At 46.9% G+C, this 19,919-nt stretch overlaps 1 protein-coding gene across 2 annotated transcripts in view; it reads right to left on the reverse strand.

Annotated features, from left to right (window-relative positions):
* FOXJ2 (forkhead box J2) overlaps positions 1-19,919 on the reverse strand; it is a 483,885-nt gene that overhangs the window by 103,359 nt on the left and 360,607 nt on the right. For both annotated transcript variants that reach the window (XM_069650595.1, XM_069650594.1), the window contains exons 4-5: positions 17,350-17,430; positions 17,093-17,227 (exon numbers count right to left, since the gene is read on the reverse strand). In XM_069650595.1, coding sequence (XP_069506696.1) covers positions 17,093-17,227; positions 17,350-17,430 — 216 coding nt within the window. The remainder of the gene's footprint in view (positions 1-17,092; positions 17,228-17,349; positions 17,431-19,919) is intronic.

Genomic DNA, 19,919 nt, shown 5'->3' on the forward strand with positions numbered 1-19,919 from the left:
GTACTACCTGTTGCAATGGGAAAACTCCCACGGCAAAGCAGCGTCTAGACACTGACAATAGCGCGCACACACTCTTAGGACCAGCCAAACTTTACCTCTGACTGCACTGCACACTGACTACTCATTTAGGCCTGCAAAACTATTGCACAGACCCAGTAGCCCTTACGCTTGCCAGTCTCAGTCAGTGGTAGAAATTTCAAGTTGCAAGCTACCTGCCAGCCATAAAAAGTCATCTGCCAACTCAATTCTACACATACACAAAGTGCACCATGTCCTACACACCAAGAGGCCATTATCACTCAATGGAAAGTTGCCAAGTGGACATTTTCCAACCTGGTCTCAGTCGTAACTCCATAGACTGGACTTCGAATTATCTATTGCACAGCCACTCTGACTCAATCACCCCACTCATTAGCCCGGCGGTTAACATTACCTGTAGTCAGAGTCTCAAAATCAAACCAGTCCAGGGTAACCGTATCTGCCAAGCACACAGCCACTTTCACCAAACCACCCCTATGAACATCACCCCACTGCCTAAACCTCACAAAATATCTGAATTAAAAGCGAGCAAGTATCACCATATTCCCCTCAACCCCCATTTTACAACCCAGTCTCTCCATTTTCATCATCTTGGTCGACAGCTCACTAAGACCCACAACAACATTGCAGGAAAACTGTAAAGACAGCAGAATCAGAAAGGAAGAAAAGAGACAGAAAGCCGCATCTTTGGCTCAGTCAACATGGGACTAATGGAATCTCACTCCTTCACCTGAGAAGACCGCTAACGGTCCTCTCCAAATATCTTGTGAAGCACCCATCCGGACCAAACAAATACGACCTAACCACAGGACAGACGACAGAATCGTAGAAGGACAAGTAAGACCTCACCAAACCAACAGTCTCGCCTACACATTTCTCAGCAGCCCTTCAATCCAGCAAGACTTCAACCACAGGAAGCAACACTGTACACCAATCATCACTAGACCACATACATCACCTAGTGCATTGGCACAGGGAGAATAAACATGAGGCAGATCCCAAAAAGAACCTTTGCAGCCTTTTTGAATTGGAAACTCCACACTGGACACCTAGAAACCAATGAAAACATCCACATACCACTCGCCAACTATCATTCAACCAACCAAACCCACACTGGAACGATGGGCACCAGATGCATCCAAAACAATGCACACTATATTTCCAAACATTCCTGAAATTTTGTTATCTCTTCTCAGAGGACCAAATAGATATAATCTTCCTTATGGAAACTTTCCACAAGTTTATCCATTTGTACTATAAAAGCATATGCACAAACTTTACCAATAGGTGAGGTGGGGGAAGAGCACTTGCTCACGGAGACCATCAGTCTCCACGCCAGCTATCAACAACATCCCAGACTGGGAACCGCTCACGTTTACCTGCTCCATCTCCCACCTAACATACAGAACACCTTTCAATAGCTTAAACTTTGCAGACAAACTAACTGATGCAGCCGCCAACTTGTCAGTGGATAGACAATTCCTAACCATACTCACAGACCTCAACACCTAGCTCGAGAAAAGACAGCCCTGTCACAAAATATTTCACAGCAAATCTTACTATATTGCACCTCAATCAAATGGTTAAGGGTCTTAGTGTCATACGTGGGCACATCCTGTGGCCTTTTCTTCAACGGAAAGATAGTCACTGTTTGTTCTTTACACCTTTCGTGGGGCGACCACCTACCCATACCCTTCACAATATTCCAGAGGCACCCCAACTCGCAGACCATCCAAAGAACCGTGGACCTTGACTAGACCCCAGAAAAATGTACAAACCCGCACCCTACTGGAAATACTAGAAGCAAACAAATTGACCTTCACTACAGATACAGGAACATCTATCCCAGATGAGAAACTCCACTACATTCATGACTAGATTTGTCCTGCCTTAAACAGCATCACACCAATTAAACCTTTTAAAAACTTGCTAAAGAAGAAACTGGCAGCATGGTTCACATTACCAAGCTAAACTGAATGAAAAAGGAAAATCACAAACTGGAGAAAATCTGGAGGAAACATAACATGCAATCAAAGAGATTCCCCTCTTACCAACAGTTTCACTTCTACAAAACAAAAGCCAAGATAGCACAACTTGCAAACAAATAGAACTGGCACAGCCCAGCTAAAAGGAAATGTTGATCATCTAAGAATTAAACTTCACAGGTTGCAAAAAAGCTCCCACTGTGGCTCAAGAACTCGTCAGCGATCAGATTGCAGTCCACTATAACAACAAATATCCTCCAAATACTAGAGTACCTGAACAATAACTCACCAACCGGGCATCATTCAAGCTTCCTTCCCCTCCTCCCACACCTCCCTCTGCCTTTTCTCCACAACAGAGCCTTTTTGAAACAATTCGCTTCTGCAAACCAAAAGGATCACCAAGGGGCTGTGCCCTCACACAAATCAACCATAAAATATACATAAATGAAACTGATATTTCAATCCTTTCTCAATTATTCTATTAATAAGGTGATTATTCCACCTCTACTGAAGTCAGCCTTCATCAGACCATTGCTCAAAACACACACTGCTGACCCAAGCGACCTTGCAAGTTACCCCCCCTCTATCCCCCATAACAAACTCTCCATTCATTGTAAAAGTACTAAATGAAAAGAAAACCATAAATGCACAACTCTGGGATGTCATCGAAAGCGACAAGCTCCTGGATGAGGATCAACATGGGTTCAGGCCTCCTAAAGGTACAGAATCAACTGTGTTTAATCTGGAAGAAACTGCAGAACACCACAGACAATACAAAAGAAGGAGCGCATTCTTCTAGACATCTCAGCCGGTTTCAACACCATTAGCCAGTACATCCTTTTAAAGAGACTAAAATACATTGAAATTAATTTAACAGCTCTCTGGTGCACCACCTCCTTCCTCACTGGAAGAGCTGAAATCACCATCATAGACCTCTTCAAATTCCAGCCTCACAGACTAACCTGCAGAGTACCCCAAAACGTACACAGTCCAATTCGTCACCCTTACTTGATCTCAACCACTTTGGAGTCACCTGCCAGAACTATGCAGACAACACACAATATAGAAACTTCAGAAAAATCCATCAACAAACTCTCCAGATATAAAAACCATGCCATGTACAATTGGATGCATTCATGGCAGTAAAAACATGAACTCAACCCCACCAAAACTGAACTGCTGCTCTGTAAACCATCTCCTTCACACACCACCTCAATCCCGTAGCCAGACGAGATTGACCAATGCCTGATACCATCCTACATGGTAAGGAACCACAGTGGACAATACTCAAACTACAGGTTAGAGCCATTGTCAGAAACCACTTTCTTCAACTCTGCCCTGGCTATGTTATTATGAGACTAGACTAGGCAAACAGCCTCTACCTTGGACTCCCGGACTACCCCACGAGAAAACATTTTAAATTCAGCGGCCAGACTACTGAGGATGAAAAGGTTCCATTATCTCCCCAGCATCACGCACACTTCATTGGTTTCTCACCAAGAAAAGGATATATATGATATATTTTATTTAGATCGCACTCGTACACAGGTGTTTCAGAGCGCGACCAGGCAAAGGGAGGGGAACAGGGGAGAGAACAAAAACAACGATCTTACTAGGTCCAGTGACGTAGAGAACGTCCAAGTGCATGGGGAAGGGGAAAGGGGGAACGTGCATGGGAGGGGGGAGAAATTGGAAAGTGCAGAGCATAGGAGAGAACAAGATAAATAAGTAAACAAATAAATACGGTGATCAAAAACAGTGGTAGTGCAGCCTGTGAGGGTTAGTCAGATAGGGTCTAACTGATAAGTGCAGAAGAAGAGTTGGGGGGGGGGGGGAAATGTTTGTGTACAGATACAGGCCCCTGTGCGAGGGGTGGCCAGGAGGCAGTGCAGGAGGGTGAGCAGGTACCTGAGCCCGAAGAACAGAGGTTGACTAGGTGCAACAGGGCCGAGAGAGAAAGCAGATCAGCAGGGGAGAAGAGGGGCAAAGGCAGAGGCGAAGAGGAAGGTCTTGAAGAGCTTCCGGAACCAAAGATGGTTCTTCTCAAGTTTCAAGGTGGCAGGGAGGCTGTTCCAAAGGCAGGCCCCAGCCGAAGACAGATCTACCCCCAACTCGTTTCTTTGAAAAGTGACTTACCCGGAGAAAGTTAGAGGAGCAAAGGGCTCGAGAGGGGAGGTATTTAGGGAGGGATAGTTGAAGGTATTTTGGAACCAGGCCCCAGAAAGCCTTGTGGACAATGCAAAGGGTTTTGAATTTAATCCTTGCATCCACTGGGAGCCAATGAAGGGATTTCAGACCTGGAGAGATACGATCCCAGGGCTTGAAGCCAAACACAAGTCTTGCAGTCCTGTTCTGGATTAGTTGTAAGGGGCGGAGAGTGGAGGCAGGTAGATTTAGAAAGAGGCTGTTACAGTAGTCCACCCTAGAGAGAATCAGAGCTTGGGAGACAGTGAGCTTCTGAGGGAAGGAGAGGAAAGGAAGAGTACCTCTAAGGAGGTGTAGCAAGAAGTTTGACTTTTTAGAAACGTCAGATATGTGTGCGGAGAAGGAAAGTGTGGAGTCAAAGATGACCCAGAGGTTCTTAGCTTCGCAGGTAGGGGCAGGAGGAGGGCCAAGGGAGGCCAGCTAGAGAGGGGAAAGGATGGAGAGTGTGTACCAATGAGGAGGATCTCAGTCTTGTTGGCATTTAAACAAAGATCATTGGCGGCACAACAATTTTGAATGGCGATTAGACAGTCGGAGATGAGGGAGGGAAAGGAGGTGGGTGAAGATGAAAATGAGTTGGGTGTCGTCAGCATAGCACTGGAAACTTGAGCAGAAAATGCAAATGCAGTAGGTGAGAGTTGCCAGGTATTGGTTGAAAAGCCAGGGCGAGAGATTAGACCCTTGGGGAACACCACGGGTAGAGAGGGAGAGTTGTACCTGGGACGGTCGATCAGAGAGAAAGAGGTCAGCCAGGCCAGATGCACTTTAAACCCTCTGGATCGTGCACCAGTTATACAATGGAAAGAGCCCAATATCTTTCAGAAGACTGTTGCAGCACTTCACGCCTTTCAGGACACCAAGATCCAGTAAGGCCACACTAATTTGAGTCGTAAACTGCAATAAGAAACAGATGATCTTCATTCTCCCTACTAACCAGAAAACTCTGAAACCACCTGCCTTTGCATGCAAGAGAACCACCTGACATTTACGAAACAATTCAAGACATGGCACTTCAACTAACGGAACTATAGAAACAGCATTGCACCAACAGCTAAACAACGAGTAACTTCCTCAATCACACTTCATGTGTAATAAGCAGGCAAGAAGCTCAGCCCATCTGCAAGCCCTCCACACTTTAGGCCAACCGTTTACAATACTATCTCTGCAAATTAAGTTCACAATCTTCTCTCCTCTCATCTAGAGCCATACGGGTGTCTCCAACTCCCAAATAAAATTTCCCAATAGAAGTAGCCTCCTTACCCCATACTGAGATAACATTCAGAACCCGATTCTTATGCATCAAGTCACACAAACCGCTGAAGATTTGTGTCACAAAAGACATGTTGGGCTGAGATTTTCCTGTTCGCATGATTCTGGAGCAGACAATCTCCTAATCCAACGAAAGACTCCCAAGAAGCATCTGAACCCTAACCTACTAATCCTCCTTTCCCTCGCATCCCAAATTAATTTCTCACCACTAAAATATCACAATCTTCCTCATTAACCAGCAGACGACCCACCAGGTTAAGTATACTAAACATACTTCTCGTCTACCCTTTTCTATCAGCAGGTCAAGTGGCACAGCGAGTAGAGCGCTCGCTTTGACATCCGTGCAGAGCCTGTTAACACAGGTTCGAATCCCGGCGGGGCCAAACTCAGGCTTTTATCCTTCCGAGGTCGATAAATGAGCACCACACACCGTGGGCAATAATAAGCCGCGCTCAGATACCTGAGGGTTCATAGCGCTATATAAATGCCTAATTATTATTATTATCAACAACTAAACAACTGCTGCTTTGCAACGAAAGGGTCTGACCCCATTTCTAATCTGCCCTACTTTAAACTCCCCCTCCCAAGAGCATGAATGTTTCCACAACAGCCTGCATGTAATGGTTACTTCTGGCCTGCACTCAAACATTACAGGATTTCTCTGCATCTGCCTATCCACCTCCATCCTACAAACATTTCCCAACCCATTTCTCTTACAGAACCGCAAGGTAAACACTACTGGCAGAAGAGCGCTATACAAGGCCACTTTAGATTACTTCCCAATTACTTGTAGCTATGTTACTCTGCATCTCACATGTCACTATTGAGAAAATGAGCAGCAACTCAAGATCTCAAATTCCACAATTAAACGTTTTAGCAATAGTCTACTTAAGGTAAAGCTTGCTTTTGTGACCTATATATCTTTGTTTTGTTGGTGTAAGTGCATTTGCTGTACTAAGACTTAATTGTTTCAAGTTCTAGGTTCTTGTTCTATTTGCATTCTATCCTCTGTTCTAAATAGCTCTGGCCCCTGCCCTACCACCCCGTTTTGCTGCATTTGCCTTGCATCCTCATACTATCCAGGACTCATTACCCCTTTCTGTGCTCAACAGCTTCTCCTATCCAGATCAGGTGCACAAGCAGGTTGTAAGCCCTGTACAGTGGCCATAACTGACGACCCACGATTATTGCGAGAGTTAAAAAATAGGAGTACACAAAACATAAAATGTGTATCATCCAGCTTACCAAAACTCCATACATGGTATCAGAAGGATTAGGATTCTGTGATTTATTTATTTTCACATTTGTAGCAGTCCTATCAGCCCTCTGGCATCTAGGCGATAATTGCGTTATCAAGTACATAGTAGTGCATTCAAGTCAATTGGGCATTGGTATATTAGTAGCAGATCAGGTCACTATGAAGAGCAGCGTTTTCAATGGTCTACGGAAGGCCCAGTAGGATTTCTATGCTCTCAGGGGTGGGGGAAGAGAGTTCCAATGTTTTGCTGCCAGGACGGTGAAACTGGCGCCAGCTTCAGCCCGTCTAAATCTAGGCATTACAAGTCCCTGGGCATATGTAGATCTGGTAGGTCTTGTAGAGTGGGCTTTGGTGAATTTCTGAGAGAGGTAAGGTGGGGCTGAGTTGGAGAGGTACTTGTGGGTAATAGAGAGAGCTTTGAATGTGATGCGCTCTTGAACCGAGAGTCAGTGCGAGGCTCTTCTCACGTCGTAGAGGTGCTTGCGCTCCAGTATGTTGAGGGCGGCACGGAGAGCATTGTTCTCTATTATCTGTAGTTTCTGGATATTTCTCTTGGAGGGGCCAAACAAGAGGGCTTTGCAGTAGTCTAATCGTGATGCAATGACAGCATGGGCAATGGTAAGGAAGCTGTGGGTGGAAAGCAACAGCCTGCAAGCGTTATGTGGTGTGAGCAGAGGAGAAGGAGTTCACGTGACGCAAGAGATAGAGGCGTCAAGGTGGACTCCTAAGGTCTTTACTGTAGAGAAGACCAGACTAGAGATGCCATTGATGGTGAAGTCAGTGTAGCGATGGTAACTTTTTTTTAGTATGGTTGGGGTCTCCACAAGGAGGATCTCTTGTCTTTTCACCGTTGAGGCAAAGATGGTGTGAGGTCATCCAAGTCTGAATTAGTGTAGAATATTTTGAGTAGTGAGGTGGAGTACTTGGTGAAGTCACCTGAGAGGGGAGAAGGATTTGGGCGTCGTCGGAGTAGTTTGTGTAGAAATGTTGCAAGAGTCCAGGAGGTCAAAGAGAGGCTTACTGAAAATGTTGTAAAGTGTCGGGGAGACACAGGAGCTTTGTGGGACCCCGCAAGAGATTGGGGCAGGTGATGCATTTGTATTGTCTGCAAAGACTCTGATGGATCTATCTGTTAGGAACTAGATGATCCAGTTAGTGGCTTCTGGCGAGAAGTTGGCTGCTGTTGAGAGGTGGCAGCAAAGGATCTTGTAATCGACAAGATCAAATGCTGCCAAGAGGTCCAAGAGGAGGAGGAGAGACGGCTTTCCTGCATCTGATTTCGTCCAGTTGGATCTTAAGGTCTAGCAGTGCGGTTTCTGTGCTGTGACCCAGGCGGAAGCCGGATTGGCAGATTCTAAGGATGCAGTGGGTCTCCAGGAATTGCTGGACTAAAAAGGTAAGCCGCTCTGTCTAAGATTTGGAGTAGGAATGGAACAGTCGTGATAGGGTGGTAATTTGTGGGTATGGACCGGTCAAGGGATTATTAGTAACGGTAGGACCCAGGCTGGCCGGGACTAGGCCGGGTGAGAAAGAGGCATTAATGAATTACATCATGAAAGGTGTCAAGGCTTCCGAGCAGTGCTTAATGACTGTGGCTGGGCTTGGGTCGCCTTTACATCTGGATCGTTTCAAGCCTTTTAGCAGGACGGTCACATCAGCTTCAGTGACTTGGTGAAAATGGAATTGTCCAGAGTCCTGTGGTATGGCGGGCATAGGATTGATGGCGGGGGTGGTGAGCTTGTCCTGATAGCATTCTGTTGGAGTTTGATTTTTTTTCGTGGAGGTTTGAGATTTTGCCTTGCAGGGCATTCTAAATGTTGCTGCAACAGGCTTCGTCTTTGGTGATGTTCGAAAGCGGGCCACATGGGGATTCAAGTTCTTTGAGGATATTAAAGAGCTCTTGCGTGTTAACTTGGCATTAGCAATTCTGGTGTTATAGCCTGCATTCTTTGCTAGAAGGATGGCTAGTTTGTAATTTTTGGAGCTATGGAGAAGTTGGATTTTGAGGTAGATGATGGTTTTTTCTCCATTTGGTTTCTGCCTTGCGTTTCAGGAAGCGGAGCACTTTGAGCTCAGGGGTAAACCACACATTGAGGTGGATGGTGGGTTTGGTTTTGTGAGGTGCTTTAGGGGCAATGGTATCAACAGCCTTTATGATGGTTTCATAGTAGAGGTGCACAAGGTTGATGGGTTGGTGCTTAGCAGGAGGGTTCTAGATTACCTAGTAGAGGTAGGATTTTCTATTTGGTTAGGTTTCGGGAGCTTCTAGCGATGGTGGGGGGTAAAGGAGTAGTAGTTTGTGGCTGTGAGATGAAGAGTGGATAGTGAATGAGTTAATGTGGTGGTCAGTCCATGGGGCAGGGATGTTGGAGGAAAAAGACATTGTAGTCAAGATCGAAAGCCAATCCAGGGTGCAGCCTTTAGAATGGGTGGGTGATGTCAACCTTTAAGTAAACCCTAGAGTGTTGAGGGAGGCGACTACAGCTGCCGCATTATGGTCTTTTATGTCATTGAGCCCTGGATTGATGTCGCCTAAGAGGATAACTTTTTAGGTCAGCTTTATGTTTACATTGAGGACATATAGGACATATAGGAGGTCCTCTTCAAATGCAATGGGTGGGCCTAGTGGGCGATAAATGATATACAAGGTGATGGATCAGAAGAACAAGTTACTTCTTACCTGGTAACGTTCTTTCAACGGGATGTTCCTCCGACGTATTCCTTATCTTTGATAATACGTTTCCAGCTTGCTGGCCTCGGAAATTCTTTCTGTAGAGGGCGCTGCGCGTCGACGTCCGCCGAGTCGAAGTCCCTCGACAGCCACCGTATCGGCGCCGACATCACCATGCCCATAAATAGCCACGTGCTGCGTCCGTTGCTCAGTTCTGTTTTGTAGCATAAGAAAAGACATGCCTGAATCGGTTAGTAACCTTGAAGGAGCAAAAGCTGCAACCACAAGGGAAGTTATCACTGCGGGGATGGATGGGAGGGGCGATAAGGAATACGTCGGAGGAACATCCCGTCGAAAGAACGTTACTAGGTAAGAAGTAACTTGTTCTTCGAAGGGATTGTGTCCTCCGACGTATTCCTTATCTTTGATAGACTCCCATAGCAGTGGTATGTAATTGGAGGAGGGAGTGATAGTGTTATGTATCCCTTTAGGGATGGACCGAATGTAATACGGCCACGCCAAATCTGGTCTCTTGAGCAGTGGAGGAATCCAGATTATAAAATGTTGTGAATGTACGTGCGGACGACCATGTGGCAGCCGCACATATGTCCCGGACCGGTACCCCTCTCTGGAGAGCCGAAGAGGCTGCGATACCCCTGGTTGAATGAGCCCTGAGATTTTGGGGTGGCTCTTTCCCTGCTAGTCTATAACATTCCAGGATGGCCAAAATAATCCACCTGGAGGTGGTTTGTTTTGTTATGGGTAGTCCCAACTTGTGACCTGAGAATCCTACAAACAGTTGGTCTGCTTGCCTGATCCTAGCCATTCTGCTGATGTAAAAGCTGAGAGCTCGCCTAGGGTCCAGCCTGTGTAGCCTTTCCTCCTCTTTCCCCGGATGGGGAGGAGGGTAGAATGAAGGCAAGGTCATTTTCTGAGTAATATGGAATTCAGAAACCACCTTTGGCAGGAAATTAGGCTTCACCTGTAGGACAACCTTGTCCTTGTGGAAGATTGTACGTGGGGGTTTACAGGAGAGAGCTTGTAGCTCACTCACCCTCCTAGCAGATGTTAGTGCTACCAGTAGGACAGTTTTAAGTGTGAGAAATCTCAATGCGCAAGAGTGAAGTGGTTCGAATGGAGTGCCCATTAAGAACTTTACGACTAAATTTAAGTCCCATAATGGAACCTGGAATGGTTTGAGGGTAAACATTAGTTAGACCCTTGAGAAATTGTACCACTAGAGGAATTTTGAAATACGATGGTTCCTCCGCAGTGCGCTTGAAGATAGAAAGCGCTGCGAGATAGCCTTTTACAGTGCCAACTTGAAGGCCTGAGTTTGCCAAGTAGAGTAGAAATGATAACATCGGGTGTACCACATGAAAAAGGGTTGATATTCTCTTCCCTACACCAGCTGCAAAACTTGTTCCAACGGCAGCGGTATAAAAACTTTGTTGCTGGTCTTCTGGCCGAAAGCAACACCTTCATGACGCCATCAGGGAGATCCCAATCCTTGTACCTCAACCTTTCAGAAGCCAAGCGTGAAGGTTGAGGGTTCCGGTGTTTGGATGGAGAACCTGACCTCCCTTCTGCGAGAGAAGATTCTCTTTGAGTGGAAGACGGATTGGAGGGCAGATGGACATATCTAGAAGGTCCGGGTACCACATTCTCCTGGCCCAATCCGGGGCAATTAGGATCATGGTTTTCCGGAATCTTCTCAATCTCCTGATCATTTGAGGAATAACAGGGACTGGTGGGAATGCGTAAAGGAGTGGAACCTACCAGTCCACTACGAACGCATCTCCTAGAGCTCCTCTCGGGGGAAATTCCCTTGAACAGAACAGATCGCACTTCCTGTTGGTGCTTGAGGCGAACAGATCCACCTGAGGGGTTCCCCAAAGGGCGAAGATCTCTTGAAGGACTTCCTGAGCTAGCTCCCACTCGTGGGAGACTGTGCTCTGCCTGCTCAGAGCGTCCGCTGTCAAATTCTTCTCTCCGGCTAGGTGGACTGCCGATAGAGAGATTCCTTCCCGAATTGCCCAAAACCAGAGCTGCATTGCCTCTCTGCACAGTGGCAGTGATCCTACGCCTCCTCTTTCGTTGAGGTAGTGCATGGCCACCGTGTTGTCCGTCATTATCAGGACATTTCTCCCCTGTACTGATGGCAGGAAAGCTTTCAGTGCTGGTCTGATTGCTCTCAGCTCTAATAGGTTGATATGTAGTCTGGACTCCGATGGAGACCAACGACCGCTGATGGTCAAGTCGTTGGCATGGGCTCCCCACCCTGTGAGCGAGGCGTCTGTGACTACTGTTATCTCCGGCCATGGTTGCCAAAACAGTTCTCCTTTCAAGATGTTCTCTGGATGAGCCCACCATAGAAGGTAGTGGGCTACCTTGTCCGGAATCCAGAGGAGGTCTGTCATTCTCCCTGAGAATTGTGACCACTGACTTGACAGTGCCCACTGAAGAGATCTCATTCTCAGGCGAGCCTCTGGCACAAGGAAGATGCTGGATGCCATGAGGCCTAGCAACCTCAAAAAGTCAAAGGCTGGGAGACGCTGGGCATTTTGAAACTTGGTGACCATCTGTAGAATATCTTGAGCCCTCACCTCTGGTGGCGAGGCTTTTCCCAGGGAAGTGTCCAGGACCGCTCCAATGAACTGGAGTCTCTGAGATGGTATCATCTGTGACTTCTTTAAATTGAGGGAGAAGCCCAGTCTGTGAAGGAAGAGGCAGACATAATCTAGCTGGGTCTGTGCCTGTTCCGAAGATACGGCCCTGATCAGCCAATCGTCCAGGTAGGGATAGACGTGGATCCCTTCCCTCCTTAGACTCGCCGCCACTACCGACATCAGCTTGGTGATGGGGCGGAGGTCAGCCCAAATGGCAGAACACGAATTTGATAATAAGAGTTGCCAATTGCGAACCTCAGGTATTTCCTGTGCTTGAGATGGATTGGCACATGGAAATAAGCATCCTGAAGGTCCAGAGATACCAGCCAGTCCTGGAGCTGGAGGGCCTGAAGGATCTGAGAGAGAGTTACCATCTTGAACTTGTCCTTCCTGAGGAACTTGTTCAATTCTCGTAAGTCCAGGATGGGTCTCAGTCCTCCGTCCTTCTTTGGTATGAGAAAGTAGGGGGGGGGGGGGGGGTACCAGCCCTTGTTCCTGTCCGCTACAGGTACCGCTTCTATGGCACCTTTCTCTAGCAGGTCCATAATTTCCTGCAAGAGGAGCGGATCTGGAACTTTTAGGGAGCTGTTCCCCGGTGGTTGACTCCGAGGGATGTGTAGAAAGGGTAGGCAGTAACCTTGGGCAACTGTGTCCAACGCCCAAGCATCTGACGTTATAGCCTGCCATTCCGTCAGATGGTGAGTTAACCTGCCCCCTACAGGTGTCTTGTGTATGAAGGCCTCAGAGTGGTTTGGGGGCGGCTGATGCAGATGCCGAGGGTAAAGAGGCACCTGCTGCGGTCTTAGTACCTTTGACCCGTCCACCTCGAGTGGATCTCCTTTGGCCTCTTTGAGCCGGCTGTCCTCTGCCTTTTATGAATGCGGAATAATAGCGAAAGGACTCCTCTCCCAGAGGTTCCTGAGGGGCAAAAAGGAGTTTGGCGGATAGCAGCTCCTAAGGATTTTGCTGCTGCTTTAGAAATCTGTAACTTTTCCAGACTGTCATCAGCCTTTTTCCCAAATAATGAAGAGCCGTCAAAGGGCATATTCAAAAGTCTGGCCTGTACATCAGGGGCAAAGCCCGACTTTCGCAACCACGCATGCTGGCGGATTGTTGTACTTGCCGCCATGGCCCTGCTGATACTGTCAGCGGAATCGATGCCCGTTTGAAGTGATTCGCACATGGCATCTTTGCCATCTTTAATGATGTTAAGGAAGGCTTTCTTTTCCTCTCCATCGGGTATGCAGTCAGCCGCTGATGAAGCACACTCCCATAGTGTGTGACTGAACCTGGCGAGCGTACAGGTGGCGTTGATGGACTTCAACGCCATACTACAGGCAGAGAAGACCTTCTTTGCCATAGAGTCGTACCTCTTGTCATCCCTATGTCCTACTGCTGGATGAAGTTGCCGCTTGAACCACCAGGCTCTCTGGGGTCGGGTGTTTTGACAGGTATTCAGGGTCAGCAGCCGCTACCCTATACTTTGTCGACAATCTTTTATCGACTGCGGGGATAACGTCGGGAGCTTCCCAATTGGATGAAATTTTTCTTTGTAGGGCTGCATGGAAGGGGACCACCGAGTCCTCCTGTGGGCCTTTGTCCAATATATCTGTTAGCTCATCCTGTTGGAAAACAGGTGAAGGCGCAGACCAACCCATAAACTCAATTATTCTTGCCATCAGGGTTCTATATGGTGTTTCGGCATGTTCCCCTAGGTCTGGCTTTACAAATTCCACTTCTGGGGAAGTGTCTAGTCCACTTGCCTCATGAAGTGACTCCTGTAGTTCCTTCAGCCTTCTTTCTTCAGAGGTGAAATCCTCTGCAGTAGGCTGTGTGGTTCTCTGTAAACCAAATGTTTCCTGGTCAGAGTCTTCCCCTTCTTCATAAATTGAAGAAAGACCAGGGTATTCTGATCTCTGAAATGGAGTAAAGCCCATCTCTAGGGCAGAAGGAGCCAAACTCGTCGTTATAGGACGAGAAAATGTCGAAGTCGTCGACGCCGATGTAACAGGCTTTGGAGGCGCCGAAAATGGCGTCGAAAAAACTGGAAGGGGTCTCGAAGAACTCGAGAGGATCGGGATCCTACTCGAGGGCATCGACGACGGTCTCGGCGTCGTGCCGGAGGCCCTTGAAATCACTGATGGCTGTGCAGCCTTGGTCCTCTCTTTCGTTGGTGTCGGCGCCAAGTCGATCGACCGATGCGTCGAGGAACCCTTCGACAACGGCGTCAATGGCGCCGATCCGTGCGTCGAAGGAATCTTCGACGACGGCGTCGAAGACGGTGCCTTCTTCCCCGATGGCTCATGGCGCTCTCGGGTGGAATGTTTCGCTGGGTGCTGCGACTCGCGGCGTTTTGATTTTTTGGGTTTTTCACCCGGGGTATCACCCTCAGCTGTCTTCGAGGGGGTCGAGGCCACGTTCTCGAAGACGCTTAACATTTTCTTTCTGAATTCCTCCCACTCAGCTTGAGAACTGTGTTTGGTGGGACAGGAAACCCTTTCTGGGGACACAGAAGACGACATGGAATGGGACCTTCGACGGCTCTTTTTTGAGTGTCTAGATCGACGAATGGTGGGAGCTGCTTCGAAATCTAGAATGGGAGTGTTTTCGACGGTGAGGAGACGAATGCCTCGACTCAGCCGACGAAACCTTCGAGGAGGTTTTGGCTGACTTACCTCTCTCGAGCTTCCCCTTTCGCTCCTTCAGGGCTTTCGCCGTCATGGACATGCAGTCCTCACACTCCGAACAATGGTGCTCGGACCCCAAGCACCATAAACAGACCCTGTGTGGATCCGTTATTGACATTTTTTTACCACAGTCTCAACATTTCTTGAAGCCGGATCGCGGCGTTGTCGGTTCTGATGAAGAAGCCATCGAGAACGATAAGGAATATTCGAGTCGACATAGATGGTAAACCTGACTGAACTGAACAACGACTTTCTGAGGCCCCACAAAGCGCGGAAAAACAGAACTGAGCAACGGACGCAGCGCGTGGCTATTTATGGGCATGGTGACGTCGGCGCCGATACGGAGGCTGGCGAGGGACATCGACTCGGCGGACGTCGATGTACAGCGCCCTCTACAGAAAACATTTCCGAGGCCAGCAAGCTGGAAACGTATTATCAAAGATAAGGAATACGTCGGAGGACACAATCCCTTCGAAAGTGATAATTTGAGTGCGAGCAGCTCACGGTTAGGTATTTTGGGGGCACTGGCCTGTCTGATGTTTGTATTTAGCATTGAGGCAGGAACAACGTTAGATAGTGAAAGAAGGTGGGATGGCTATGGAGAGTGCAGACCTGGATGTGTCATGCAACCATGTTTCTGTGATGGTAAGGTATTCCAGACTTTTGGAAGTAATTCGGTTGTGTATAGTGATATTTTATTTCTATCGTGCTCGTAAACATGTGTTTCAGAGCGCGACAAGGCAAGGGAGGGGAACAGGGGAGAACAAACCAAAGATCTTACTAGGCCCAGTGACATTGAGAACGCGCAAGTGCATGGGGGAGGGGAAAATTGCATGGAAGGGGGGAGAAGTGGAAAGTGCAAAGCAAAGGAGAAACAGATAAATAATAAATAAACAGATAAATAATAAAGGCAACAAACAGTGGTAGTGCAGCCAGCAATTGGCAAGTGCTAGGTTTAAGGCATCAGACAGGGTAGGTCTGATAAGTGCAGGAAGAAAAAAGGGAGGGAGGCTGTATGGGTACAGATACAGACCCCAGTGCAAGGGGTGGTCCGGAGGCAGTGCAGCAGGGCGAGCAGGTGCCTGGGCCCGGAGGACAGAGGGTGGCCAGGTGCACGGTGCCAAGAGAGAAAAGATCAGCAGGGGAGAGGGGGCGCGAAGGCAGAAGAAAAGGTCTTGAGATGCTTCCGAAACCAGAGATGGTTCTCCAAGTTTTAGAGTGGCAGGAAGGCTGTTCCAGAGGGAGGCCCCAGCCGAAGACAGATCTACCCCCAGACGTTTCTTTGAAAAACGACTAACCCTGTGGGAGTTAGAGGTAGAGGAGTGAAGAGCTTGAGAAGGGAGTTATTTGCAGAGGGATAGGGGAAGGTATTTTGGACCCAGGCCCCAGAAAGCCTTGTGGACAATGCAGAGGATTTTGAATTCTATCCTTGCATCCACTGAGAGCCAATTGAGGGATTTCAGAGCTGGAGAGATACGATTTCAGGGCTTGAGGTCAAGTCTTTTCTGTCCTGGATTAGTTGCAGAGGGCGGAGAGTAGAGGCAGGTAGATTCAGAAAGAGGCTGTTACAATAGTTCAACCTAGAGAGAACCAGAGCTTGGGAGACCATGAGCTTCTGGGGGAAGGAGAGGAAAGGCAGAGTACCTCTGAGGAGGTGCAGTAGGAGGTTTGACTTTTTAGAGACATCAGAGATGTGGGCGGAGAAGGAAAGTGTGGAGTCAAAGATGACCCTGAGGTCCAGTGGGTGTGCTAAGATAGATCCGGCATTGACCAAAGCTCAGGTGAGGTTTGGTGGTCAGAGCGCCACTTTTCTCGGGGAGGCTAGGTCTTTTTTGCTAGGGCAGCGCTGAGAAGAGGACTTGTGAGGTTGGCCATTGCGGTCTATGCCTGTATCCAGGTGGTAAAGGGTGTTACTGGTAGTAGTAGGGGGGTTGGAATGTGGGTTGGTTGATTGTTCCCACAGGACTTGCTCAGGTTAGGTGGGGGGTATGGTGTTGCATTCTGTATATTCAAATCATTATTTTATATTCAAATAACCAATTAAACACAATACTTCAAGGTCAAACATTATATCCAGATTTTGAAATGTATAATTGGAAAATGTCCCGACACTGAGGATAGCATTAAAATGTTAATTACTGGGTGTAGATCATACAGATTGTGGTCCCTCCGACACCCGACCCTACGGGAGGATTTCCGCAGGGAGTTAAAATGCACTGTACCGGTTCTAAAGGAGACCCCTCTAGGGTAACCCCAATATAGATTTCCAGGTAGAGAGCTCTCCCAGCAGAAATTTCATTGCAGTTTACCTGGCTGTAGCTCTGTAATTGAGTTGTACTGTCCAAAGAAAGCTGTTGCGTCCCGTCTGAAGCCAATGACACATCACTACTGGCAACACTGCATGGACTCTTGCTGACTTCCTGCTCAAGGGAATCTGGCGATGGCTGTGTGCAATGTAAACAGGGTGAATGTCAGTTAACCGATGGAATCAGTCACCGAATTGGCTCATTGGGACAAGAAGACTGGACAGTTAACAATAGATAGATTTAGGAGCACATAATCTCACCTCTTCATCGGGGTAGGGTCGCTTCCTCCGAGGCAAGGTCAGGTCATCCTTCGGGCAGGTGTCTATGGTCCAGTAGGATCCCTGTGAAGCAAATATGAGTTAGGAGGTTGTTCAGATTCTTAGCAGCAAACAAGTGGTAATGTGGTAGCTCCCTGTCCACATCTTTACCCAATATTTCCAAGAAAGAATGAATGGGGTGACATCCCAGGAGTACACTCAGATGTACAGTCTCTAAAAGTCCTGTTTACTGGTATGTGTGAGAAGGGTAATGGCTTAGTAAAGAGTCGCTTAGTAAACTCAACCCATGGAAATCTGATCATCAAAATGCATACTGGGATTTGTTCAACACTTCAGTTGGTTCCTCATAACATTATTTCAGAAATTTAATGAATTCTTGACAGGATCACATGCTGCCGCTAATTCTGGGGTTGGAATTTTGCTAAGCATCCTTTCATCAAAATTATCATTTCAGATCAATAATTACAACTCAAAAATCTACTTTCCTCCAGCCCTAAACCACTAGACTATTCATAAAATAAATTGGATGGAGCTCCTCCGATTTCCCTTAACTTCCCTGGTCAACCCTTATAGTGCCATCCAGCTAACACCACCCTAAATGCCTCATAAAATGTGCATTTTGTAACAAAAGATCATTTTTTAAAAAATATTTCACATTTTATCTCCCACTCCAAAACTCTACACTTACTTGATTAAAAACATAAAACTGAAAATGTTCTTTAGTCACTGAAAAGAATTAACAGTTTAAAACAAGAAGTCTTATTGTCCCAATATAGTTGATGCCTCCTTTGAGTAATGGGTAGGATGGCTATGGTTTAAGTTCTTGAATGGTTCCGTAAAATTCCTTTAACTGGTATGGGTATCATAAATTAAGTATATCCCAAGATTTGCCTTAAAATGTTTAACCCTATTGTATCTCCCCTTCTCAACACCTAGGCCATCACATTGCTCTTGATGCCACCTGACTCGCTAGACGCTGCCTGCCCCTCTCCTCCCTGCCACCTGGTACAGCTGTACCCCTCTCCTCTGTGCCCCTCTGTATCCCACACCCTGCTGTATATCTGTTCTCTTATTACCTCTGAAAAGCAGTCTGTTATGCACCTTTACTGTTGTATACCTCCGTAAAGCGGTCAGTGATGTAGCTGTATTGTTGTATACCTCTGTAAAGCGCTCTGTTGCTTCTCGAAGCTAGGACCGCGCTCAATGAATACCATAATAATAAATAATAGTATCCAAGTTGAATGTAATGCAAATGGGACTTTCACTACTCGGGGAAAATCCAACCATAGGCATACCATATTTTGTTTTTATTTAAAAGTTTATTTAAAATGAACATTTAACTTTAAGGGCAATAGAGTAGCACACCCACGCAAGCTTGAGCAATGACCCAGTGTAATTCTTAAAACAGGCAAGGATTTCTTATGTAATAGTATCACTGAGCAGGTCAGTACATGTCGACACAATGGCACCAACAAACCAAAGGAAAGCAGTACATCATCCTCATGCCAAGGAGCTGGCAGGGGTCACAGTTATTTACCCAGTTTCCCCACCATCCGATATTGAGTTCTCATCAGAGGTCAGAAACGCATGTAAGGGGGGCCCAAATGTCTTTAGGTCTGCACTGCAGTGAGCCAGAGGCAATATACTCTTCCTCCCTCTCAGATGTGTGGATCAGATCTCGTAGCCACTGTGTGTGTGTCTGGCAATTCTTTGTCTTCCAGTGTTTGAGAACACACTTCTTGGTTACAATGCAAGCTACCTTAAACAGTCTTCTGACCCCTACAGATACCTTACCTATATCCCCCAGAAGGTATTTAACTGGTGGCAATGTTGGGGAGGATGTCCAAGATTTCATGCAGCGTGGTTCAGATCCTGTCCCAGAAACCATATATGACAGGGCACCCCCAGAACATGTGTAATGTGGCTGCCGTGGTATGATTACATTTCATGCAAACATTGGGTTATCTGGCCTGAACCTAGCCAGTTTATTAGGCGTATAATGAAGCAACAGTATCCCAAATGCTGTACGCGGATGATATGATCCTTCTTGACGACACTGCAATTGCTTTGCAAAGACAACTCGACAACCTTTGCAAGTACATTGGTTTAAAACAACTTAGAAATCAATAAGGGAAAAACAAAAGTGATGGTGCTAGAGAAATCAAGAAAGAGAAAAGAAAACCTAAGATGGCATCTAGAGGGCTCGCAAATTGAAAAAGTAACTGAATTTAAGCACCTGGGAGTTATGCTGGACAGCTCCAGAGCGGAAAATACAATGCAGCGCGCTCTCTTGGAGAAAATAAGGAAACTTCCGTCACAAACTCGTGTAGTGAATAAAAAATGTGGCCGCTTTTCCCTTCTTCCAGTAATCCAATTCTACAGAGCTAAGGTGATCCCAACCTTAACGTATGGAGTTAAAGCGATGCCAAACATTCTGAAAAATATTTTGCAGAAACTAGAAGCCTATTTCTGGAGATCTGTCCTAAATTTGCCAAAGTCAACACCAATGCCCTCGATCAGACGCAAACTGAGTTTACTCTCGCTAAAAGGAA

Source organism: Ambystoma mexicanum, chromosome 3p (assembly GCF_040938575.1).
Source record: "Ambystoma mexicanum isolate Mex_15411 chromosome 3p, UKY_AmexF1_1, whole genome shotgun sequence".
Lineage (NCBI taxonomy): Eukaryota > Metazoa > Chordata > Amphibia > Caudata > Ambystomatidae > Ambystoma > Ambystoma mexicanum.